Below are 27,638 nucleotides of genomic sequence, written 5' to 3'. Positions count from 1 at the left end.
CACTGATATTATATTATCTTCTTTGTTTCAGATGGTTATGGGTCAGTGTTTCTGAACACAATTCGTCAGGTACAAGCATGTAGGACAATTGATGTTGAATTCCCATTGATATTGGGCCGGGATTTCTGTGGTGAAATTGTTGAGAAAGGACATGGAGTGGGATCCAGGCTAAATGTTGGTGATACTGTTTATGGAGTGGTCGAACCATATCAACAAGGTGCTCATGCTCAGTATGTGCTTGCTCGAGAGTCTTGTGTAAGTTTTTAACCATTACTTTTATGGAATATTTGTTTCCCATTTTTCTATTCAAATTTGTTTCAGTATAACAAACCATCAAAAAGATCAATTAGCATTGGAAGTGGTGAGGGAAAAGTACATTGTTTCACAACATTTTTGGTGTTTTAAAGTTTTTATTTCTCTCTCTGATGCACAGTACACACTTTCCTGAATTTTAAATACAACCACTGTCGGTGCTTGAAAATTGCAACCGATATTTTTTGTTCACACCACATCTATGTCAACTTACTAGAGCTTTGCTTTACATATTTATTTCTATATTTATCTAGCACCCTACTAGTATGAAAGAAATTAATATTTTGAATTTTCCATATTTCCAGAATAATAAGTCTCCTTAAAAGTGTGGTGTAGTATTATTGCAAAGACCATGAGATACTGGGAGACCAGAAAAGTATTTAACATCAGATTTAACATTGCCACAAATACCACACAGAAAATGTTCGATTTAGCTGAAGGAGCAGTTTATTTAGTTCTCTAGTAGTGTTTTTTTTTTCTGGAATGGTAGTAAATCATGCAGACTGGTTGCATGCAGGGTTACCACCATCCCCACATACCTAGTCTGGCCATAAATACTGTTACAAAGTTTCAGAGGCTGCAACACTGTCTGTTGTGAGTCGAATGAACGAACCTGGTGGTGGAATGTGCAATGCCTTATTGTGAGTGCTGCTGTAGAAAGGGAGACACGTAACCCAGACAGGCAAAATTGAATGGGGTGAGAACGAGAACCGGGTAGCAGTGATAGTGCTACACAGAGTTGGAAAACCAGCGAGTGAAATTTTCAACATGCTTAAAAAACTGATAATCAGTCGCGTGTTTGTGTTCCGCACAATCCATCGGTTCCTGGATACTGGGTCCATTCAGGATTGTCTGAGAGAAGGCTGTCTACGAAGTGCAAGAACTCCAGAAGCTGTGAAAAGGGTGGTGGCGTGTCTGAGGAGAAATTTCATACGGAAATAGGCAGTGATGGCTGGCCTGTGATATAAACATCTCCAAGCGGACGATGTCCAGGCTACTCGGGTAAGATCTTTGTCTTCGAGCTTACCGACGGTCAACAGGACACTTTCTGACATCGCGTCTGAAGGTGCAAAGGAAGGATAAATGTGCACACCTGCTTCAGCGGTACGCGAACAATGGGCATGGACAGATTCTCTTCACCGATGAGAAACTGTTCAGCACTGAAGAGAGGTTCAATTGGCAAAATGATAAGGTGTATGCCTCATCATCTCGGGAAGCTAGGGACAAGGTTCCGAAAATCCAGAGAGGCCATCGTCCCGCGTCAGTCATGGTGTGGTGGGGAGTGTGCTATGCTGGCACCACACGTCTTTATTTTTGTGAGAAAGGCATGAAAACCGGTGCTCGGGTGCACCAAAACACTGTGCTGGAGCCTATAGTGAAGGACTTGACCACCACCCTGTTCAGAACGCCCCAATGGACTTTCCAGCAAGATTCTGCTCCTGCCCACAAGGTGAAATCAACCTAGGAGTTGCTGGAGCACAATGTGCCTGACTTCATATCCACTGCTGTCTGGCCTTCTAGCAGCCCTGACCTTAATTCCCTGGATTACAAACTGTGGGCAGTGCTTGAGGATATTGCCTGCAAGAAGAGTCACCCCACAATTGACAGATTGAAGCGCTCTTTACTGGCTGCAGTGGCAACATTTCCTCTGGAGATGGTGCGTGCTGCAATAGACGAGTGCCCCGCCAGACTCCGAGCCTGTGTGCGTGCTAACGGCAGACATTTTGAAATATGATTGGTGCAAACTGTTGTCAGACCATATATACTTCACATCCTCTATGCACATTAAATTACCTTTCACCATATTGCTGGTTTTCAGTTTTACCTTTGTAACAGTATTTATGGCCAGACTAGGTACAAACGACTCTCCTGACATCGTCTTTAATTGTATGACTGAGACATTTGAATTTTACATAGACACGTACCTAAGGCAAAATAAATTAGAAAACAAGGAGCAGTGGTCCACATAATGGCTGCTACACTTATTTAATTAGTTGCAAATGTAGCAGTAGAAACTTCTGAACCCAAAACTGGGGCTGAAACTGATGGAAAAAGCTACCAAAATTTCAAGTTCTTTCCAAGAAAATCTTCTTTTTCCGATTCTAAGTGCAATTCAACAACTGATGTTATTAGTAAAACGTAATGTATTTGTATGGCTGAGATAATACCACTTTAAACGAACAACAGTTTTTTTGTGGGTACAGTGGAAGGCCAGAGGCTGGCTTGGCACCTCCATGCTTGAGCATTGGAACAGAGTGACAAGGACCCAAACATGATCTTCTTTTTGAACCATAGTCTTCATATATATCACATATATTCTATTTGATCAAAAGTATCTGGACACACCACAAAACGTGTGTTTATCATAGAGGGCGATAGTACTGCCATCTACCACGTTGAACACATGGTCAGCAATCTCGGTAGTTTGCAGACAGCACGAGACAGCAGTATGTGACAGTCTGAGGAACTCACGGACTTTCAACGTGGTCAGGTGGTTGGGTGCCACTTTGTGTAAGAAGTCTGTGCACGAGATTTCCACCCTCCTAAACATCCGTAGGTCCACTGTTTCAGATGTTATAGTGAAGTGAAAACGTGAAGGGACGTGTACAACACAAAACCATGCAGGCCGACCTCCCATGTTGACCTCCAGAGACCATTGAGTGTTGAAGAGGGTAGTATAGCATAATCGTCAATCATCCATCGCCACCATCACACAGGAATTCCGAACTGCATCAGGATATAGTCCAAGCACCATGACTGTTTGGCACGAGGTACAGCAACTTAGTTTCCATGGCCGAGCAGCTGCACACAGGCAAATTCCAAATGCCACCTCGCATGGTGCAAGGAGCATCGAAACTGGACCATAGAACAATGAAAAACCATTGTGTGTAGTGATGAATCGTGGTATGCAATGTGGCGATCTGATGGTAGGGTGTTGGTGTCGCGAATGCCTGGTGAACAACATCTACAGCCTGTATAGTGCCAACAGTGAAATTCAGGGGTGGTGGGGTTTCAGTGTGGTCATGTTTCTCCTGGAAGGGGCTTGTCCCATTTTTGTTGCTTTACGTGGCAATGTCACACAGCACAAGCGTACGTTGACATTTTAACCTCTTTCATGCTGCCTACCGTCGAAGACCAGTTCGGGGATGACCATTGTGTCTTTCAACACGACCGAGCACCCATCCATATTGCAGGGCTTGTGGGGGAGTGGTTTCACGACAACAACGTCCCACTAATGGACTGGCCTGTGCAGAGTCCTGATTTGAATCCCATAGAACATCTCTGGGATGTTTTGCAATACCGACTTCGTGCTAGACCACACCAACCCACATCCATACCTCTTCTCATTTCGGTGCTCCACGAGGAATGGGCTGTCATTTCCCAGGAAATCTTCTGCCACCTGATTGAAAGTATGCCTGTGAGAGTGAAGATTATCTTAATGGTTAAGTGTGGGGCAATGCCGTATTGACTGCCAGTATTCCCGATGGAGGGCAGCCTAAACTTGTACTTCATTTTCAGGTGGGTGTCCTGATACTTCTGATCACATAGAGTATATCAGGGCTTGCCCTAGTGCATATTTGGGGGTATTGTATGTACAATATTTAGCTCTTGGTGCACATGTGACTTTCACTAGCCCTCCGAAAGAAGGCACCAACAAGATTACATGGTTTTGACTTCCCTTTTTTTTTCCTTTTTTTCCTATTTGAGTAGGAGCAACATAAAGACACATAAATACAGAAAAATGATGTACAGAATACAGAGAATACATCATTTCTCTCTATTTTTTTTACTACCGTGTGTCTCATTTTCCAAAATATGAATAAAGAAACACATATCAATCAAGACATGGTAAAGAAATTTTCCATTTTGTTTTGGAATAAATAAAATTATGTAGATCTTAAACTACATATGAATATGTATTAATATTAGAATATGCTGTAAGGAAGGTAAAAGAAACTAAAGAAGGACTAAAATTAAATGGTGTGACTCAGTTGTTAGCATATGCAGATGATGTAGACTTACTGGGGGATGATATAAATACGATTAAGAATAATGCTAAAATATTTTTCAAAACTGCTAAAGAGATAGGTTTGGAAGTTAACAAAGAGAAAACTAAATATATGCTTACAGGCCGAAACCAAGTGTTAGGTAATAATCAAAATCTAATTATTGATAACAACTCGTTTGAACCAGTTTCCAAATTCAAATACTTAGGAGTAATATTAACAAATGAAAATTATATTAAAGAGGAAATAAAAAGTAGGCTTAATTCAGGAAATGCATGTTACTTCTCTCTTCATAAACTTTTGTCTTCTCGTTTAATATCTAAGAAACTAAAAGTTAAAATATACAAAACAGTAATTTTGCCTGTAGTATTATATGGGTGTGAAACTTGGTCCCTTACATTAAAAGAGGAACATAAATTGAGAGTATTTGAAAATAAGATCCTTAGGAAAATCTTTGGACCTAAAAGGGATGAGGAGACAGGTGAGTGGAGAAGGTTACATAATTTAGAACTACATAATTTGTATTCATGTCCAGATATTATTAGAATAATTAAATCAAGAAGACTTAGGTGGGCAGGCCATGTGGCACGAATGGGAGAGGAAAGAGGAGTTTACAAGGTTCTTGTTGGGAAACCTGATGGTAAGAGACCTGTAGGAAGGCCAAGACGAAGATGGAGGGACAACGTTGAGATGGACCTAAAGGAAATCGGTAGGGATGGAAAAGAGTATATAGATCTTGCTCAAGATAGGGACAGATGGAAGGCCTGTGTTGCTGCAGCCATGAACCTTCGGGTTTAAGAAGGCTAGAGAGTTAGTTAGTTAGATCTTAAACCATATCAGGAAGATTACAGTCACTAAATTATGCCATAGAAGCCATGAATGTGACTGATATAGGAAAGTGACATAAAATGCAATCAAGTGTCAAAGATTCTCTGATGCTCAAAAGAAACTCAAGTGGCAAGTGATTCCCAGATTTATTTATCTTGGTGGGAACGTAGTTTGTGCATCTCTGTGCATGCCATAAGCTATTACATACAGCTACTCGGTTGATTTGAATGCTGATTATCTTCCCATTCCTTCAGATATTGATACAACACCTGATCATTTCAACAATCTGACATCACTGTGAAAAACACAGTGTTCTGTTCAAAGTCTTCTAGCTTGGCAGATGAGAATTTCCATTTACAGCTTAAGTGTGAGTCCTCATAGATGACTTGACAGTGTTACCATCTGCACCATTCAAAGTGTATATTATTACTAACGTAATATATATATTATTTTAAATATAAATAGTGAGTAAACGTACAAATCCAAGTTTATATATGCAAATTGGTGAAAAGAAGTAAGCACTTTATTTCTTGTCTAACCTAATTAGAGACCGGATTTTAAAGGGAAGTCCTTTTTTATTTTTCAACACGGATCATGGGATAAATAACAACAGTGTTGATAATTATCTTCCACCAACAAGATTTTATGGTTTTGGCTTCCCTTTTTTTCCTTTTTCAGCCCACATTCCCTTTTTTTCTTTTTTAAAACATTTTCCTTTCTGGTCCCTTTATTGGCTAGTATTTCAGCCTACATTCCTTTCTCCTACCTTTTTAAAAAGCACGTTCGTTCCTTTGTCCCATTATTGACAAGATATCAAATATTTTTACAACTGTATTTTCCCTAAACAAAACATTCAACAATTGTATATTTGGTGCAGTTTAAAGGAAAGAAAGAACAAGCACCTTCTACCTTACTTTCTCTCCGTGAGTGTTGGGAGCATGTTACAGCGATTGTTGAAACAATTCGATCTGGGCTTACGCAGAAACAAATGCATTGTAAGCGGCATGCCTGTTGGATTGAAAGTGTACTTATCTGCTAGATTTAGACTTTTGTTGTTTTTTTAGAATAGTTTTAACTGAACTGTGTGACAGTGACGACAGTATTGAGTGTCAGTGAAATGACGAAGCCAGATACTAGTGGCAGCAAGCTATGGAATGCGGTAAGCCGTTGCAAGGAATATTTCATCGAAATGGATGGTAAGATTATTCGCTGTACTGTACCTTCTAAAAAAGGAAATGAAACGGACTATAGTTTTTATTTTTGCACTCCACTAAAAATATTATTTTAAATGAAAGCACAATATACACCATTCATATATAAAAAGGGATATATTAATATGAAATTTAATGTATCTCTTTTTATATATGAATGGTACATTTTGTGCTTTCATTTAAAATAGTATTTTTAGTGGAGTGCAAAAAACTTAAGTCCTTTTCTCCCTCTTTTTTGGCAATAATTTTCCCTTTTTTTTTTTGCCTTTTTTAGAGGAAAATTTTTCCCTTTAAAATCCAGTCTCTACTAATAAGAATGTGTTCCTTTAACCAGAAATCAGAACATTCACTCCAAGTGCAAATTGCTTTGTGCTGTAACAACCTTACACTCAAGATACAAAAAAATGGGAAAATGACATAATCCCCCTTTTAGGCTGAACCCAGCGACTGTGTCCAGGACAACAGTTGTTATTTTCAGAGGCAAAATAAAAGGCGTCAATCAGGATTTTGACTTAATTTGTGCTGGAGTTTAGTACACAGTGATACAAATAGTTTAATAATGCAAGTGAAGATAGCTCTTATAATGAAAAAAAATATTATTGTAGTAAAATACAATGCAGGTTAGAAGCCTAAATAGAAAAGCCCATTTGTGATGAATTGAGTTTTGTTTCCTAATTTTGAAAGGTGGACAGAAAACCAAGAAACCTGAATGCAGCAGAGGCTGCATCACTCCCTTATGCATCAATGACAGCATGGTGTGCCTTAAAAGTGTTTGGAGATATGTGCATTCTGCCAGCAAGAGGGAAGAGAGTTCTTGTTTTGGGTGGTTCTGGAGGAGTTGGAAACATTGCTATCCAATTACTCAAGGCTTGGGGTGCTGAGGTTTGTAATTGACTAAATATTTTCCCTACAATCAGTTCTTTCATTATATATTTTGCATAATGTCTGATAAGAAAGGATGAGTATTTTGTTCAGTACTTAAATTGATTGTGCAATTAGAATCAATTATCTGTAATTTATATAAAGTGTTAAAGATTAAATTCATCATAGTCACGTAAATTTTCTATGTTTATGAATATTTTGTATGTAAAACTGTTGTTTTTGATTTGCTTGAATTTTTCCAGTTATATTTTTTAGTGTTATCCTTAGCATAGGGTGTCCCAACAAGAATGCCAGATTTGAATTGCTCCATTGTCTTGGTGTTTGTTGAGGATGGAAATGCCACGACAGTGAATGGAGAACGTTACCGCAGGTTATGAAATGGTTGTGGTCTTATTTGAATGTCGTAACTATTGAACACTTGTGGTTCCAGCAGGATGGTGCTACCTGCCACACTTCTCACAAGACGATTGCCTTGCTGCATGACAAATTTTTGGGCCGAGTTCTTTCATGCAGCGTCAACCAGAACTGGCCAGCGAGGTCATGTGACCTGACAACATACGAGACTCTACTTTGGGGATATGTGAAATCGTATGTTTATGAAAACAATCCCCGAACCCTACCAGAACTTGAGGAGAAAATTCAATGTGTCATCAGCCAAATCTGGGAGCAAGTCTGTGTAAGAGTCTTCAGAGCAAGTCGTGGGGCACATAAAGCAGATATTGTTTTTCAAACTTAACTGGCAACATGGACCCATTGTAATGATATGCAATTTCATGAAAATAAAATAATATATTCACATTATTAAATCCGACATTCTTATTGGGACACCCATTACATATCGAAAAGAAACTTATCAAATAAAATAACTGTAGGCTGTGTTTATAAGGAAACATAAATGCCAACAAAACTGCATTGTTTTATAGATACAGAAAAATAATTGATCTTATAGTCTTGAAACACAGGGTTTTGATTTCATCAAAGTCTTACTAATAAAATGCACCTGCTCTGATATTCTGAGAAAGGTTTTCTACTAGAGTACTGCATTGAGTCACTTTCGCTCGCTCAAACTCGATCGAGTTTCCCACGCTCGAGCATGATTTGCTCGAATATATAGAATATCAAATATCATTTCAATCGTACAAATATGTATAAAATTAGTGCTGGTAGTTTCAGCCCATAATCATCTATTCATTTTCATATATTGCTATGTATTGGTCAGATACACTAAATTACATTTTAACATTGAGATGATGACTATGCAGGCGCGTCGCGTGATAATGTTCGCATGAGCACGTGAACACTCATGTATATGTTTTAAATTACGTACATATTAAATGCACACACACACACATATATTTAATTGAAAAAAATACTTTTTTGATGTTCGAATATATACACACAATTTACTCGGAGTTGACGTCTTTCACGTCTGATAACTTTTTTAGATAGTTGGTAACACTGACTCCTGTGTTTCACGGTTGCGATGAACACAATTGCTGTGTTGTGTGTTGTGAACTGGCAGCTAACGGGCTGTTGGCCACTATACCGCAGAAGTGTTCACTGGTCTGTGCGAACATATGGTGCTGGGAGCCCGGATTCAAGCGGCAATACTTCTTGCATTCGGCACCAGAGTGCAGCATATACATGGAATGCCTAGGGGGACTCGAGACGGTCTGCACTACATAGTTGCAAACTTTAGTGTGAAGTCGCTAAACCTGGCGGATTTTAAATTCCAGTGGGCACTAAAGTTCACGGAATAGTGACGAGCGACTTTTCTTTAGAAACTAGTCTGCAGAAGTTACATATCTTTCAAGGTTTATATGATTTGCGCATGTGCGGCTAAGGGCCATTCAGACTGTGCAACTTTTTTTTAGTAATCGACGTTTTTAATGCAAAAAAAAAAGAAGAACTCTCACCGAATTAAATTGCAAAGGAAAGTGCCGACTACATTTACATCAATTGAACGCTCATTTTTCTGGTAACTATACTCAGAATAGTATGGAGTCCTAGGCCTAAATAGCTGTTACCGTAAAAAAATTTAATTGATGTTAGTAAATTATTTTTACTATTCTCTACGTTATAGGAATATGCTTATTGTGAAGAACAAAATATAACTTTCAGAATACTAGAGATGCATTTTTGCTACACATAATATTTTCTTCTTTGAAGTTAGAAAGTTAAAATGAAATATGCATAAATTCTCATTTGAAATTAAGTATTTTTTTTAATGTACATATAAACGCACAAACATTGAAATTTAATTTATTGGTTGGAATAAACCTGATGTAAGTTGTTCTTTACAGTACTTTTTAAAAATATATTTTGCATTTTTCACCTGTAAATTTGATTCAGCAACTTTTAGCGCATGTTGAAGATTTAGCAACTTCTGCGTTTCAGTTGTTGGCAACACTGTTGCTGTGGGAGACCTGCAAGGGACACGTTATTTTTGGAAAGGTCAAGTTCCCTTCCTTTTGCGGGGCAATAAAAAAGCCTATGCTCTTTGGCGGCAACCGGCAAAACACGGTTAGAGTGGTGTCGACTGTTGGAGAGCGCGATATCTATTGGCAAGCGGTTGGGTGACCTTATGTGCATTGGCTTTCAGACGTGCGTGCGTGTGTGTGTGTGTGTGTAGTGTAGTGTTGTGTTTTGTACACTATGAATACTGTTAAGAGTTTGAAAGAAACTCCATTTTCGCGAATGAGCGAAGCAGAACGAACTGAAGTAAAAAGGATGGGCCCTCACCAGCCGGACCTCTACATTGTACAAGAGGTAGAATACAAGTAAAATTCACCACAGTGGTTGCAACAGAAATTACTAAAGAAACTGTATCCTCTATAAAGGCAAGTGACAGCATAATGTAGAATTTAGTTTCTCTTGATATCATTATTAAGTGCATTGTGCGTCGGTGTGTGGCGTTCAATTACTCGACCCACAGTGAGAATTTTATTTTTTTCTGTGTAATATCTAGAGCTCAATTATAGGCTTCGGCCGGTTATCCTTCAGGAGGGAGTTCATGTGCAAATGTATAATTGAAAGTGCATATTTAGAGTGTGTTCTTTGGCCACTTATTCGGACAAATCAGTAAGTAGTCTTGTTTGTAATAGATACATTTAAAAAAATATTTTAATATATCTAAAAGAGAATTGTTATTCTTTTTTCATCGGACAGTTCTTGTAATTGAACAATTCACTCGAAGCTTGGATGGGCAAAGGACACATTCTGGGCGTTTGTTACCATTTGCACATAGCTATACAAAAAGACTGCCTCTGGAACGATTAGTTTCGTGCAATGCATAAGATCAAGGATGGTAAATATGTTTGATTGATTTTTTTGGTGTTTTAAGTCCAATTTATGCTCAGTAAGACTAATCGGGACTGGACCTACAGTTTTAAGTGGGATTCGAATAACTAAGTTCCTCCACGGGTATCGAACCGAGGACCCCTCGATTAGAAGGCAACGACGGGTAAATATGTTAATAATAAGAGTGTGCCGCGGCATCCTGAGGGGCGCAGGGGTGCTGCGAAATGTTCCAATATTTTCACTGAATTGTTAGTCAGTGCTATGGATGTTTCAAATATGTGCTTATTTAGTACATTTTTACATATGAAATGTTTCTGAATTTGAAATACGTGTTTAATTTTTAACTTAAGGCATGCAATCTTACAAGTAACTGACTGATGCAAGTGTTAGAGAGGGCTACATTCAGGGCGCCGCGGAAAAATCTTGAAACGCTAAGGGCCCCGTGAAGCAAAGAAATTTGAGAACCCTTGCATTAAATGGTCAAAAATCAATCTCTCTGAACCATGGCAAAATGATGCTAGGAGGGAAAATACGAAACACGACACGAGGGAAGAAGGAACATATGGAATGTCACATTGATCATAAGCATCCCAACCGAGTTATTGTGGGCGGGGCGAGGTCATTCTGTATAATTCCCAAATATCTTACATACAAAATATTTTTTTTCTGGACTGGACGCTTCCTCCCCTCTGTCCCGCTAACGATGCACGTGCTTTCAATGCTGAATGAATGTGGTTGGTTAACATATGGTCGGTGTAATAGAAAGTAGATTGCGAAGTATGGTAGTCTTGCATTGTACATACCTGAGATTGCATGTTATACTAATTAGGTTGCACTAACCATTACTAATTGTAAATTGCGTAATTAAAAGGGTGTTAATTGAATAAAAAAATGTATTACTTCAAATATAGCGTGATTTTTGTGGGAAATAGTTGAAAATAAGTTGAACTGTTATACCTACTTTTTCAATTGAAGATGAAGTTACAAGGGAGAGGAGTAAATCTCCATTGAGTATAAAAAAAATATTGTGAACACCCGTATGTGAACCGCACGCGACGCCACTGTGACTATGTTCACTTGAGTTTCAATTTCACTGCGTCTTTCACTTCATGAAGCATATTTGAAGGCCCACTACTACAGACAAATTACGGTTACACGTGAACTACTGGGCTTCGAGTGTATACCGATCGTTTGCCTGTTTGAGCGTTATTCGCTCAAGCGAAGAAACAGTAAATTCCATCTAACTCACCTGTGCCAACTATTAGACGATCAAGCAAAAAAGCCTTGATGCAGCACTTTGTTTCCCAAATTTCAACTTGAACATGTGGAGCTTCAGTAGAGTATTGTTTAAGTTGAAGTAGGAACAAATGTGGATGGCCTTTCACTGATATACTGTGACTACTGTCATATAATTCTAGACCAGTATAAAGGCACATCTAATTCCATGAAAAATAACTTCTAGTTTTTAAAAATGATGTGATTAAATAATAAGCTAATCAAATGTTGTGTTTTATTTATATTTCATTCACATTTTGAACTGGCACAGTGAAGTGTATTTAAAGCAACAGATTACATTCTTCTTATGTGCAGGTTGTGGCAACATGTAAAACAGATGCTGTACCCCTTGTGGAGTCTCTTGGAGCTGAATGTGTAATTGATTACACACAGCCTCATTCAGAGAGGCGCATAAAGGAAGAAGGAAAGTAAGTAGTGTTTTTTTTACTAGTTGTGAGGGATAGCACAGATTGATTGGTATTGCAAATATAGGCATATTAGTTTATTGATAAATTTGGCAGTAATTTTAGAGATCTAGTATTTCTATAAATAGCCTGTAACATACAATAATTAAGAAGGTGAATGAACCATTCAGGTTGAAAACTGTGGCTATTGATAAAGTCCTTTGTTTATCATATATTTTCAGTACTGTCCTTTATTTATTTATTAATTTGGTCATTTATGAACATTACTAGAAGGATTCCTAATGTTGTTCCACTCATAAAGGTAGATGAATTTTCTACTGAATAAAATTTGTACATGCAGAGAAACGTTAATGGCAAAAAATGACTTGTAAAAGAACTCTGTTTATCTACGTCATTGTATGTACAATCAATAGTAAGCATAGAAAATAAGTTTTTCAAAATGTAAAAGCAGAATTAAATCTGCTAGAGGAATGGAATCGATAAAGGGTGAAGAGGAGGTCATTTTAAAAAAAGAAATACCTCTTTCATTTTTAACATCTTTAAAACATATTTAAGCTCAAAGCCGGCACCTTTAATCTATACACCCTCCAAGTCTCCAACGGTGCTCCTCCCCTGTACTCTTTTGGTTGATTTGGTGTTTCAAGTCCACTTTATGCACAGTAAGGCTAATTGGGACTGGACCTTCAGTTTAAAGTGGAATCCGAACCACTATGTGCCTCCACCGGGTATCGAAGCTGGGACCCCTTGATTACAAGGTGATGACGCTACCACTGCACCATTGGGGAGGCCCTGTACTCTTGGAACCACTTGTCAAGACATCTTCTGACACCACATATTTTATTCTTACTGCAGTATGGGGATAACTTGCAAGGCCCAAATGAGCTTTACACACCAGTGGAATCTTCAGTCTACCTCTGTTCCTGATTACGGGAGAGAAGGTTAAAAATATCTGTCATACTGAAAACAATAACATACAATAATGCCATAATATCGTTTGAGCCATAAAATATTATTAAAGCAAAATCTATGGAAAAGATCAACTTAGCACTGTATTATATGTTTCCATCCCTGTTTGAAAATTAACATTGCGAGAAAACTATTCATTCTAATAGGAAGCACCATGAGGCCAGCCTAATCTTGTATTTTAAAGGCATGCCTGCCATTGAAATTAGACTTTACTGCATGAACTACTTAGGTTGTTATGGGACCGGATAAGTCCTTCACACAGGTGCTTCACTGCATGGCAAAGATTGAGTACCAGTTAGGGATGAAAATTTTCCATAATTATTGTAGAACCTAAATTTGAGTTTTCTTGTATTAAATGTTATTTAACTCTTAAACACTGAGTGCATTTTCAGTGGGGAGCTTAAAATTGCACAGTTTTAAGTCAAAAAATATGTCTTGGTAACTATGAATTCTAGAGTTATAAACTATAAGCTGTTTTTTTTTTTTTTCAGTACAATCTTAAGCTACAAGCCTATGGTCGAAAAAAAACAATTTTCATCTTCAATTAGAAGAAGTAAAAGATAAAAGTTAAAAAAAACAACTATTGTTTTAAAGAAATTTGAACTTCGTCAGGCCCCATGTAGGCAACGCCAAAACTTGAGGATTCAAACAGTGCCTGCATATTCCCCAATACATATTTTATTCTTATGGCAAGAATTGTGCACTTGCTCGTGATACTTTTGGAGAAAAAAATATTTTTCTAATGTAAAAGTTGTTTTTTTTTTGGTGGGAAATTTAAAATTCTGCAAGGTTCCCAATAAAAGTTTATATCTCTGTCACTATGAATGCTAAAGTTACAAATTTTAGCTAGTTTTGTTCAGTACAGATTAGGCTATATATTAATTTACTGAATAGAAGAAGAGGAAAATATCCTATTTTTCTTACAAGATTTGAGCTCCCATCGGCCTTCACATAGGCAATACCGGGACTTTAAGGTTCAAAACATTATCTGCATATTGCTTGATATGTGTTCCATTCTCGTGACAAGAACTGCACACTTACTGCTGATACTTTCAGATGGAAAAATATTCTATTGTAAAAGCCATGTTTTTTTTTTGAGCAGGAAATTCAAAATTTCAATATTTTCTTTTATCTCTGAAACTATGAATGGCAGAGTTAATTTATGTCTAGTTTTCTTCAGTACAAACTAGGCTATAAGCCTATGGCCGAAGAAACCTAATTTTCATTTATAAAGAAGAAGAATAAATGTGAAAGTTTAAAATAAAAAATAAAAAAATAAAAACTTTTTTTTACCCAATTTGAACCTCGTCGGCTCCAAGGAAGGCAACATCAAGACTTGAGGGTTCAAGATGGTACCTGCATTTTACCTGATATGTGTTCCCTTCTTGTCATAAGAATTGTACACTAGCTGTAGATACCTATGGAGGAAAATAATATTCTAATGTAAAAGTCATGCTTGTTTTAGGCAGAAAATTTAAAATTCCCTCAAGTTTTAAAAAATATATCTCTGAAAATATTTGCTATAGTTACAAATTATACCTTGTTTCCTTCAGTACAGACTCGGTTATAAGCTTGTGGTCAAAAAAACAAAATTTTCATTTATCAAGTAGAAGAAGATGATGATAAATGGAAAAAAAATGTGATTTTTTATTTTACGAAATTTGAACTTTGTCAGGTCCCCATGTAAGAAATGCTGGAATGTGAGGATTCAAAATGTACCTGCATATTGCCTGATATATGTCCCATTCTTGTGGCAAGAATTGCGTACTTCCTTGGAGAAAAAAAAAATTCTAATGTAAAAGCTGTGATTTATCAGGGGGGAATTGTTCTCTCCTCAAATATATCCAAATTGAATTGTACTATTTACTAATAGGATTCCTCAAGGCTTGTGTAGCACTCAAAACTTGTATCTCCAACCATTACTTGAGTTGCTGTATGCTCAAAAACATTTTAATGGCGCCCACGGACCACGGAAACGTATAGAGGACATCAAAACAAACAACTTTTCTCAGTAAAATTTTTCTCGTTTGTGCATCGTTTCGGCGCTGCAGTCGTTCAAAAAATACCATTTTGCCGCCTGAATGCTGGCAACCACACACTACATTTGATTGCATTTGTGACGTCATACCCCGTCGTGAAGCGATGCGTTCCAGGGTTGCCAGGAACATACATATTCTGTGAAAAATGGCATAGCGACAATCAGCCACATTATGTACCGTAAAACAAAACGAGAAAACACGTTCTGTGACCTAACAGGAAGTAAACAAACGATATGAAAAATGGTAGAAAGAAAATAGAATTCAAGTGGAAGTAGTCATATCGAATTTTGTCTTAGCTTACATATCAAATATTTGCAAATCTAGTTACCAAGTTGGTATCTACAATTTAGTCTATCCACTTCGTCCTTCTGATACTAGTTGTCTGTGACACACTGAACACATGACAAAATAGAAATGAAAGAACTCAAAATTCAAAAGGTAAGCAACACATAATATAATGTATATTCAGGGTATTATGAGGCAAGTGACAAAAATGGTTGAAAATACAGGGATATAAATAGTAGTAAAACAAACTCTCCGACGACTGGGTTTATTTACGCACCGGATACACATGTAATAGTTTGCAACTCTGAACAGGGCAATATATTCGCTACTGATTCATCATTAGATTGTTACTGGGGTTGTACGTGTTTTAGCCGTAATGTAACAACGTGAACCTCAGATACTTCCGTTATCAGCACAAAAGTACCACAAGGCATCTGGACTCAAACCTGTAGATATTAACCTTGCAATGAGATTTGCAAATACGTATAATTGACATGTAGCTGGGCGTAAACAGCCACATGTAAGTTGTAAGTACAAATAAAATTTATTGTTGTTGATATTTGACATGTAAGCTGAGACAAAATCCGATAATGACACTTCATTTTGAATACGTTTTTTACCATTCCTCATATCGTTGGTTCACTTCCCCCTTTCCCTGAGATGACTGCTGATCTTCTGGCTGGTAGGCTATCATGTTCGGTTTACTGGACCCGTTTCTCGCTTCGTTTTACAGTTAATAATGTGATTGGTAGTTTGTCATTTTTCACAAAATTTGTGTGTTCCTTGCAACACTGCCGTGCACTGTTTCGCCGCAGGAAATGACGTCACAGATACGATCAAATGTTGTGTTGGGTTGCCAGGATGCAGGCAGCAAAGCGGTCTTTTTTGAATGGCTGTAGTGTCGAATCAACGCACCAACGAGAAAAATGTTACTGAGGAAAGTTGTTTGTTTTGATGTCCTCTACACGAATCTGCTCATTGTATGGAACTTATTTCAGCGTTTTCTGATAGCTAACAAATAAGTGGTTCGTTGAGAAAAAAGTTTTTCCCAAATAACAATCACATGTAAGTAACGGGTGGGTCTAAACTTACAAGTGACGATAAAAAATTGCACTCTTAGTTTACTTGGCAACGTATTAATAGCAGAAATGGTATGACACGAAGCGTACAAATTACTTAAATTACTTCCTTGTGACATCTGCTATCCAACAAGGTACAAATGTTGCTGACATTCACATTTGTTTACAAGAAATAATACTTCATTCATCTTCATGTGAATGGAATCAATGAACATTACAATTAAAGAACATTATATGTCTTGCTGAAAGTGTGCACCTCCGTTACGAATGCAGGCACGCAGGTTTTTACGGACATTTGTTCTCTTAACTCGTGATGTGATGGTGTCCTTGATGTGTTGACCAGCTAATAAGATCCTCTCCCTGAGCTCTTCTTGCGAGTTTACCGGTGTCTTGTCATGTGGCTCCAAATGTAAAAGTCGCAAGGCGTCAAATCGATCGGGGGATCGAGCTGGGCAATCATCATGCTGATAAATCATGTCACGTCTTGTAGCTAGAGGCACATCCTCCAACAACATTGCCATCCCGTTCCCCAAAAATGTTCATAAGTGATGCCATTTAAGATTTGGGGCAGGAAAAATGGCTCGGATCAAATGATTGTTGATTACGCCCATCCATACTTCTGCCTGGGCGTGCGACAGTGGCTGGATGAAAATTACCCAAAGAAATGGATTGGTCGAGGCGGCCCGAATCCCTGGCCGGCTCGATCCCCCGATTTGAAGCCTTGCAACTTTTACATTTGGAGCCACATGACAAGACACCGGTAAACTCGCAAGAAGAGCTCAGGGAGAGGATCTTATCAGCTGGTCAACACATCAAGGACACCATCACATCACGAGTTAAGAGACCAAATTTCCCTAAAAACCTGCGTGCCTGCATTCGTAAGGAGGTGCCCACTTAGAGCAAGACATATAATGTTCTTTAATTGGATTGTTCATTGATTCCATTCATATGAAGATGAATGAAGTATTATTTCTTGTACACAAATGTGAATGTCAGCAACATTTGTACCTTGTTGGATAGCAGATGTCACAAGGAAGTAATTTAAGTAATTTGTATGCTTCGTGTCATACCATTTCTGCTATTAATACGTTGCCAAGTAAACTAAGAGTGCAATTTTTTATCGTCACTTGTAAGTTTAGACCCACCCGTTACTTACATGTGATTGTTATTTGGGAAAAACTTTTTTCTCAACGAACCACTTATTTGTTAGCTATCAGAAAATGCTGAAATAAGTTCCATACAATGAGCAGTTTTTTCTCAATTCATCTTTTTATGTGGAAAATTGTCATTTTTTAAAAATACAATTGAAATTCGATTATCTCGAAAACTACTAATTTTCGGACGGGGTATCATATGGTCAAATTTATTGCAAGTTGTCTCTACTTTAATCCCTTTCAGGGAATACATCTAATTATCAGTCACCCTGTATATATATATACAGAGGGTGTTACTAAAGTTCGTTTCCAACGCTTAGGAGGTGATTCTACAAGTGAAAATAAACACAAAAGTTCATGTGACGAAATGCCGAAAACAGCACCCATTCGGAGTTATTGAAGTGGGAAAAAATGTAAAAATTATGTTTGCAAGGAAATAGTGGCAGAACGGCCAACCATATGACCGCCGCGAAGGGCGTTCTACAAAGAAATGCTTCATGCTCTAATCAAAAAAGCACATGCCAGATGTGTGAAGTTGATGCGCAAGGGATTCCCCAAAGGAAGCGAATGGGTCTGTTGAAGTCAGGGGGGTACGGAAGGATTTAGAGCAAGATGTGTTATCCACGGAAAGTGATATCTGGAGACCGACAACTAAGAAGAAAGCGAATATCCGTAGTGGACATCACCATTATGTAGAAACACAAAGATGGTGGTGGTGCTGCGCTAGGTTGCATACGTGTCGCCATGTTCACTGTGTGCAGAGCGGAGGTGCCGAGGGAAGCACATCACAGACGATGTTCAAACTGTCTGCCATTAACTTCCAAGCAGAGATGACAACGCCGAATCAACGATTGTCTAGTGTGAGCAAACAACCCCGCGGTGTCTGCTATCATCGCTGCGGTGACATTAATGCATGCAACTAGATCCTCGGCCGACACGACAGGTGTTTCGTATACGAGGCGTTTCATCTCTCCCCATAGAAAGAAGTCCAGGGGAGTAATGTCCGGCGATCTTGCTGGCGAAGGGCATTCCACAAAGAAATGCGGCATGCTCTATTCAAAAAACCACATGGCAGATATGTACCACATAATTTTCACACTTTTTCCCACTTTAATAACTCCGAATGGGTGCCGTTTTCGGCATTTCGTCACATGAACTTTTGTGTTTATTTTCACTTGTAGAATCACCTCCTAAGCATTGGAAACGAACTTTAGTAACACCTAGTATATAAAAGTAAGGAGGGCCAAAAGGGCTAAATGAAAATCAAAGAAGGAGAAAGGAAACACTCACCAGACAGTGGAAAAAATCTTGAATTTTCGCTAACTATATCGTAGCATCTTCAGAGTAAGAAGAAAGAGACGGAACCGGAAGTTGGGGCCAATACTCATATGTTTTCTATCTACTGTTTCTGGCAACACTGACGGTAGTCACGCTGCCGTCAATATTCTGTGCCTCTACTCTTCGTAACCATGATCTCTTTCTTCTCAGTTGAAAATGCGACCTGGGTCGCGAAATATCAAACTTTTTCTTTTTGTGTGGTAAGTGTTTACTGTCTCCTTCATTTGTGTTTATATTGGTCTATGGCATTCTTTACCAACAAACTACTACTGAGCTACCAAGCCAACATTAGCCTTCCACAAATTACTTCTCTCCATAAGTTGTAACCGTTGTCAATTACATGTAGATGACATTACATGTGTTTACAAGTCGAAATGTAGAGCCGCGGTGGTCTAGTCAGTTGAGCATCTGACTGCCATGTGGCGGGAGACATGAGTTCGATTCTTGGAGTGGGTGATCTACGGTTGGAATTTTTCCGGCCTTCCCCCCCTCATGTAGCAGCTCTGGAGCTCACCCAGCCTCAAATCAATGGGTACTTGGGAGCAACCTGGGGGGGTAAAGGCAGCCGAAGCATGATGCTGATTACATCACCTCCAAAATGCCCGATATCGAGAATATGTGGGGCCCTACCCCTATATCCACTAAATGTGCTTTCATGGGATGGTGCTATATGTACGGGGAACTTTACCTTTACCTTTTTGTAATGTACAATTTTAAAATTAAGTATCGACACAATTTTTGTATGTAAATCACTAAATACACAAATTGGATGATTTATTGCCATTTCCATAAGATTTGCTCATAGGATTCTGGATCAGTAGTCTGATACTGCATGGTGGCAACACAGCTGAATAGGTTGTGAATATTGAATGCTTTCTTTCACTGATTCATATAGTTGTAGCATTATTTCATTTTGTGTTGCAGGTATGATGTCATTTTAAATGCGGCAGGAAAGGCAGAAGTAAAGTATTTAGACAACCTGAAAGAATGGAGTTGGGCAAAGTATATCAGTCTTTCTTCACCATTATTACGAAATACAAATGATTATGGCTTTTTAGGAGGGATGGTGAAAAATACACTTGATTTTTTGATTCCCAATGTTGTGAGTCACACGAGAGGATCAAGTGTCAGATGGGGATATTTCCTTCCTTTAAGCGTTGCACTGAAGGATATCACTACACTAGCAGAACAAGGGAAGGTATGTATTTTATAAGTGGGCTTGAAATAATATGTGGCTATGATAGGAAGGCCATAGAAATATAAATGTATGCAAGAAAATATTATGTTGAAGCATTGCATACAATTTGAGGATTTTTGAGGCAAATAAATGAAGACTTTGAGATAGGTATAAGGTAAAGTTGGGTGCAAATTTATGCAGTAGTTCTTTTGTAGCAAAATTCCATAATTTTCATATCTTTTCTTTCTTGTGGTTTTGTACAGCATTGGATGAATTAGTCTTTAATGGTGGATTACTAGTTCAATTATAAATTAATTTTGAAATTTTCAATTAAAATATATTTAGACAAAGTGTAATTTACACCACATGCGATCATTAGACTAAGTAGTAAAAAAAGGTCCTGAATACATCCCTTCTATGGAGAGAACACACTCAATAGGTGTGTGAGTATTCATATGGACAAGGCCTCAAACCTTACTGCCCGAACATCCCTCCACTTTTATCAGGAGATGGAGTGGGAAACAGGGATCCGTGTTATCCCATTTCAGGACATTTCAGTGAAAATTAAATCCTAGGATTTCTGTGCATTCGGATTCGTGAAATGATGTCTACATACCCTCCCCAGTCTTTGGAAAGCCTGCAGAGAGGAATGGGCTAGGATTCCCATACCCGTTCTCCAATGTATTTTGGTAGAATAGAGACTTCGATGTAGAGCGATAGTCCACAATGCTGGTTTTCCAATAGAACACAACTGCTGGTAGCAGCATGGCATTTCATGAGGTCAGTACATCTTAAAAGTCATTCGGATATATCCCGAACAACCTTCTGTGGATTTTACTTACGTGTATCTTCTGCCGGAATCATATAGAGATGCAAAAACTAAATTGGAGAACCTGCTTGCAGGAGTTGAGAAATTCTGGCTAACAGTAAATAAACAAAAGACAAAAATAGTGATATTAAATGTGAGGATCCAGGATCATGTTCAGCTGATAAAACCTTAGAACATGTGAAGAACTTCCATCTATCTAGGAAGTATAGTTGCAATAAATGGAGGGGCAGAAAATGATGTAAAGCAATGCATCCATAAAGCAAATGGGGCCGTTGTTCAGTGTCATCCAACTTTATATATATATATATATATATATATATATATATATATATATATATATATATATATATATTTTATGAAACAAAATCCTGGAAAGTCAAAAAAACCATTACAAATATTAGTAAGACTTGAAGCTTTCCTGGCGATGAATGATGAATAGATTCTCTCGGGCTATCGACCAGGTGAGTTGTGGAAAATATTCCAAGCTTTCGAGAGCTAACGCCACTCTCATCTTCAGGGTTGAAGTGCAGTTCTGAGCGTCAACCTGGTGTACAGAGGCTGTTCAGCATATGTTTGACCAAACGCGATTCCTTCCCCCTGTGCTCAGAATGAACTCACCCAACCTTGGCCAGGCATGTTTGTCAGTGTAATGTGTGAGCTGTAAAAGAGTGGTAGTGTTTTCTCACTGGGCCGAAAATCCTGCCCAAACTGAGCCACTTTTGGGAGGAGTACGTTGTATAACTTTTCCAAGTGTTTTGTGTTTTCTTGCTTGGCCGAAAATGCTGCCAAAACTGAGTCTCTTTTGGGAAGGTTATGTTGTAGTCCTTTATGACACAAAGTTCAGTGTGTCAATGATCAGGAAGTAGTGTAAGAGCAAGGATTGTGACGTTAGTTTGACTTTATTCAAGAATGTGATCGGCAAGTATAAGGATTGCATGGCCCCAGCGTTCGGTTCTCCAACAAAGGAGACGAGAACACGGCCATTCACACAAGCCACCACCAGTATGCAGGTGCAAGGTGCGGTTAACAATTCCAAAGACATATTGAGATGATTCGCCATCTGTCTTTCGGTCGGTATATTCTATTGCATGGCCATTCTGCGAAGTTTCGCCTGCTTACTGGCGATGGCTTGTGTGCACGGCCGTGTTCTCGTCCCCATTGTTGGAGAACCGAACGCTGGGGCCATGCAATCCTTAAACTTGCCGATCACATTCTTGAATAAAGTCCAACTAACGTCACAATCCTTGCTCTTACACTACTTCCTGATCATTGACATACTGAACTTTGCGTCATAAAGGGCTGCAACATAACCTTCCCATAAGTGACTCAGTTTTGGCAGCATTTTTGGCCAAGCGAGAAAATGCAAACACTTGGAGAAGTTATACAACGTAGTCCTCCCAAAAGTGGCTCAGTTTGGGTGGGATTTTTGGCCCAGTGAAAAAACACTATCACTCTTTTACAGCTCACACACGACACTGACAAACATGCCTGACCAAGGTTGGGTGAGTTCATTCTGAGTGCAGGGGGAAGGAATCGCGTTTGGTCAAATATATATGCTGAACAGCCTCTGTATATACGTTCGTGGAGGGGGATCACGGTGAAGATGGCAGACCAATCGGGTGGCATGTCTGCTATGCGCGCGCTTCTGGTTAACTAACGTTAACCAAGCTGGGTCTAGTTTGAGCCCTGTGTCGTGATTAAGAGTATCTGTTCCTTCATGAATGTGTATTGCTTCCTTGATGGTGCGGTCCCAGTAGTTTGAAGTTTTGGCTGTGATTTCTGTATTGCTGAAATCTGGTCTATGTCCCTCATTGATTGAATGTTCTGCTAGACTCAACTTTTCAGGATGGAAATACTTGATGTTGCTTTGGTGTTCATAACAGTGCTGTTCTATTGTCCTGCCCATCTGCCCAATGTATGCTTTCCCACATTCGCAGATAATACGGTAGACTCCTGGTGTTTTGAGTCCTAACTCATCCTTGGGGTTGCGTAGTAGGCTTCGGAGGTGGTTTGTGAATGGTTATATTTCTTGGTTGATAGCCCGAGAGAATCTATTCATCATTCATCGCCAGGAAAGCTTCAAGTCTTACTTCAAGTACCTCTATGGGGAGGAAATTCTACATCACATCCATAGATTCGAGGACTTAATGGATCAAGAAAACTAAACTACTCTCAAGCTTAGCTTTCTTACTTCGATGCAGACACAAGTAGGCCATCCTGATCTTTGCTACATTAAAATACCCCGTCAAGTACATTGCTACCAGGAGGATTTTAAGATGCACCTTCATCGTCTGGCCGCACGGTAAAGAAACGTTTAAGCCATTCTTAGACCACCTCCGAGAAGACCAACAGCTTGCCATTCCTGGATATTCTCATCGAACTCAAGCCAGATGGGTCCTTGGGACACAGTGTATACCGGAAACAGACTCTCACAGATCTATATCTCAATGCCAACAGTTTTCACCACCCGTCCCAACGAGCTACAGTACTCTCTACGTTATTTCACCTGGTCATCTCCATCAGTGACACAGAGCATCTATCAAAAGAAATACAGCATCTTCGCACGGCTTTCAAACAGAACGGGTACTCGGAACACAACATCAAAAAAACATTAAAATGAGTACTGTCCAAGAAGACCAGCACACCAGGGAATCCGGACACACCAGGGAATCTGGACACATTGAGGAATCCGGACACACCAGGGAATCCGGACACATTGGGGAATCCAGACACATTGGGAATCCGGACACATAGAGGAATCTGGACACACAGCAAAATCCGGACACATCAGGGAACCCGGAGAAAGCTAACCAGAAGATAGCCATCCTGCCTTACACTGGAAATCTCTCCAGAGTTATAAGCTGGATTCTCAAGAAACATAACATAAAAACCATTCACAAACCACCTCTGAAGATCAGAAGCCTACTACGCAACCCCAATGATGAGTTAGGACTCAAAACACAAGGAGTCTACCGTATTACGAGGGTCACTATTTATATTTTGAGCCTAACAATGAAAAAACAGGAATTTGGCATTGAAAACTGCTTTATTGTTTTTCAAAGTATTCTCCTTTATGGTCAATACACTTTTGCATTCATTCGAACCATTTATCAAAGCAGTTTTTCCAATCTTCTTGAGACACCTCCATAATATGGTTTTTGAACGCATCAACGGTATCTTCCGCCGACGAAAATCGTTGTCCACGCAATTTATTCTTGACATTCGGGAACAAGAAGAAGTCATTGGGTGCCAAATCAGGACTGTACGGCAGATGACCCATCAATTCGATTTTTTGACTGTTCATAAAGTCGGTTGTTAGACGAGATGTGTGACAGCTGGCATTGTCTTGATGAAGAATGATCCGACGGCGTTTGTTTGTTTTCCGTATTTGACCTAAGACCTCTGTCAAACAAATTGTTGTGTACCATTCAGAGTTGACCGTTCTATGTTCCTCTAAAGGCACAGTTGCCACATGACCAGTTTTCCCGAAAAAACAGGCGACCATTTGTTTCAATGTGCTTCGAGTGCGAACAACTTTTGTTGGATTGGGTTCATCTTGAAACACCCATACAGTCGACTGCTGTTTACGTTCCGGCTCATATACATATATCCATGATTCATCACCTGTTACAATCTTATATACGTCTTTTGAAGCACCATGATTGTATTTATTGAGCATTTGTTTGCACCAATTGACGCGAGCGTCTTTTTGAGTTTTTGTCAAATTGTGTGGGATCCAACGAGAACATACCTTTCTCGCAGCTAAATGATCATGTAATATTTTATATATGCTGGTGGAACTAATGCCTATGGTTGCCTCAATCTCACAGTATGTCACATGACGATCTTGCAGTATTAGGTTTTGCACAGCATCAATGTTTTCTTGAACAACAACTGATTTTGGACAACCTTCGCGAATCTCGTCGGTGAGCGAATGGCGGCCACGATTAAATTCGTTATACCAGCGTTTCACAGTGGCAAAGGATGAGGCTTCATCGCCAAATGTGGAAGTAAGTTGACCGATGCACTCTTGTCTTGATAATCCATGTCGAAAATCGTAAAAAATCATCACACAAAAATGTTCACGAGTTAATTCCATTTTATTGTTGTCGTGCAATCTCCAAGGCAACATAAACAACACAAATCAAGCTATTGGCAAAACATTTGAAGTACATTATGGTCAATAATGCCAGACAATTCCGTGCAAACGTCAAATCGTGCCTAACTTCAATCAGTGTTGCCAAGGCTCAAAATATAAATAGTGGCCCTCGTATGTGCAAATGCAGGAAAGCATACATTGGGCAGATGGGTAGGACATTAGAACATCGCTGTAAAGAACACCAAAGCAACATCATGTATTTTCATCCTGAAAAGTGTGGTCTAGCAGAACATTCAATCAATGAGGGACATAGACCAGATTTCAGCAATACAGAAATCATAGTCAAAACTTCAAACTACTGGGACCACATCATCAAGGAAGCAATTGCCATTCATGAAGAAACAGATAATCTTAATCGCTCACGGGGCTCAAACTAGATCCAGCTTGGTTAGCGTTAGTTAACCAGAAGCGTGCATGCATCAGACTCTCCACCCGATTGGTCTGCCATCTTCATCATGAACCCCATCTCCACGAACGTATATACTCCGGGTTGACGCTCAGAACTGCACTTCAACCCTGAAGATCAGAGTGACGTTAGCTCTCGAAAGCTTGGAATATTTTCCACAACTCACCTGGTCGATAGCCTGAGAGAATCTATTCACCAAATTACAAATAGATTACAAGTTTGCATTAACAGATGCCTCAGAAGAAGATTAAATATACGTTGGTCAGAAGTAATTACAAATGAAAAATTATGGACCCAAGATTAAAAACCAGATAAAAAGAAAAAAAGGAAGGCAACAGGGCAAGAGTTGGGAGAGACGTAAGATTACATCCAACAAAGTGAGATGGAGATGCTTTGTGGACTTCCTATGTTTCAGTAGGAACTAAAGGAAATAAGGAAGTTGTTTATCTATTGACAGCTAGCTACCTCGACATGTTCTGGCCAAATAGGGAAAAATTAAAATTTTGATGTGGTGCTATTGATAGTGATTCTAATGCCTTCTTCTATATTTCTTTCCAATTTATTATTAGCAGTGGCAATCAATTTCAATTTTTCGAGTGAAGGATATGCTGGGTTTCTATGCTTTCTCCTTTCTTAATATTTCTATAATATTCTAAAATTATTTTATTTTTACAGGGCATTTATTGTTTCCCACATTTTGAATTAACAGCTACATTCTAAAGTATATATTCCGGAGTTTAACAAAGTATTTTTGTGTTGGGATATGGTATTCTTGATTTGATTCTGGGTTTATATATTTTTATCTATACATTTTTATATATTATTCTAAGTATTTTTTTTTAGAAATACCTTTAATGTATTGAATTCATACACGTTTTTTAAATAATTTTTTGTTCTTTTTTCCCTAATGAAGAGTCCATTATTAAGTGTGCAGCTTAGCTTCCCTGTCTTTTGTGAAATTGTGCCAGATATTATATTGTTGTTGACAAAAGTTTCCTGAAGAATGGATAAAATTAAGACTGCCTATGGGTTTTCTACCATGTTAAATTCTGTACATTGTTAAGTCTAAAAATAATTTTGCTGTCTTTTTCTGTCATTACTATTTTTTAAACTGTGATGTTATTCAATTTTATAGATATGAATAGAGGTCTTCTTTTTCATAAATGACTGCATTTCGCAGACTAACTAGGCTCTGGCATGTGGACCTACAGCCAATATAATCTTCGTAGGACTGTGTGTGTGTGTTGTCCTGTGTTTTGTCTTTGTGTGTGCTGAGTGCCCTTTACAGCCTCAGCTTTTAACCGAAGTTAGAATATTTTAGTTATATGACATTACAGTTATGTTATTTTAGTTCTGGTAAGGGGCTGGACCCCATGAAACGTGTAGGGTGCAAAATAGCCTAATGTTATTTTAGTTCTGGTAAGGGGCTGGACCCCATGTAACATGTAGGGTGCAAAATAGCCTAAGTGCTGATGCACCCAAAGTTTTAAACTCAAATTCAAATTCATAAATGACTACTCCCTCTGTCGCATAATTATAGTCCGGTATGCCAAAATGGTAACTTTGTATTTATGTTCTTTTGGATACTTGATCGGCCAATTTGTACTGATCCTTGAGTAATAACGTTGTATGACTCATTCCCGTGTTTTATTTTCTTCTTCTGAATACACAAGTGTCACAGTTTGAATATCGGACAAGTATTTTCTGACAACAAACAAAAGTGTACCGGACAATAATTATGGGACAGAGGGAGTAAAAAATAATCTACTAAATAATGAACTTTCTTACTATTTTTTGTCACAAAATGATGCGAAATTAACTGTAAAATGCTATATAAATTCTTACACAAAAATTTATAGTTTATTTACCGATGCAACACTTTCTGAAGTATGAATTATCCATGAGTTATGCAAAATCCAGAAAATTGATTAAATCTGCTGTAAATATTTGAGAAGCAAAAATGGAC

At 38.5% G+C, this 27,638-nt stretch overlaps 1 protein-coding gene across 1 annotated transcript in view; it reads left to right on the top strand.

Moving 5' to 3' along the window:
* LOC146002298 (uncharacterized) overlaps nt 1–27,638 on the top strand; it is a 54,488-nt gene that overhangs the window by 6,207 nt on the left and 20,643 nt on the right. Inside the window, exons 2-6 of the mRNA XM_083140008.1 lie at nt 32–255; nt 1,415–1,762; nt 7,043–7,240; nt 7,671–7,916; nt 12,131–12,243. Of these exons, the coding sequence (XP_082996134.1) occupies nt 32–255; nt 1,415–1,762; nt 7,043–7,240; nt 7,671–7,916; nt 12,131–12,243 (1,129 nt within the window). The remainder of the gene's footprint in view (nt 1–31; nt 256–1,414; nt 1,763–7,042; nt 7,241–7,670; nt 7,917–12,130; nt 12,244–27,638) is intronic.

Source organism: Lepisma saccharinum, chromosome 18, assembly GCF_977018435.1.
Source record: "Lepisma saccharinum chromosome 18, izLepSacc3.1, whole genome shotgun sequence".
Lineage (NCBI taxonomy): Eukaryota > Metazoa > Arthropoda > Insecta > Zygentoma > Lepismatidae > Lepisma > Lepisma saccharinum.
The sequence above is the reverse complement of the archived record's forward strand: the minus strand, read 5'-3'. Positions and strand labels throughout refer to the sequence as shown.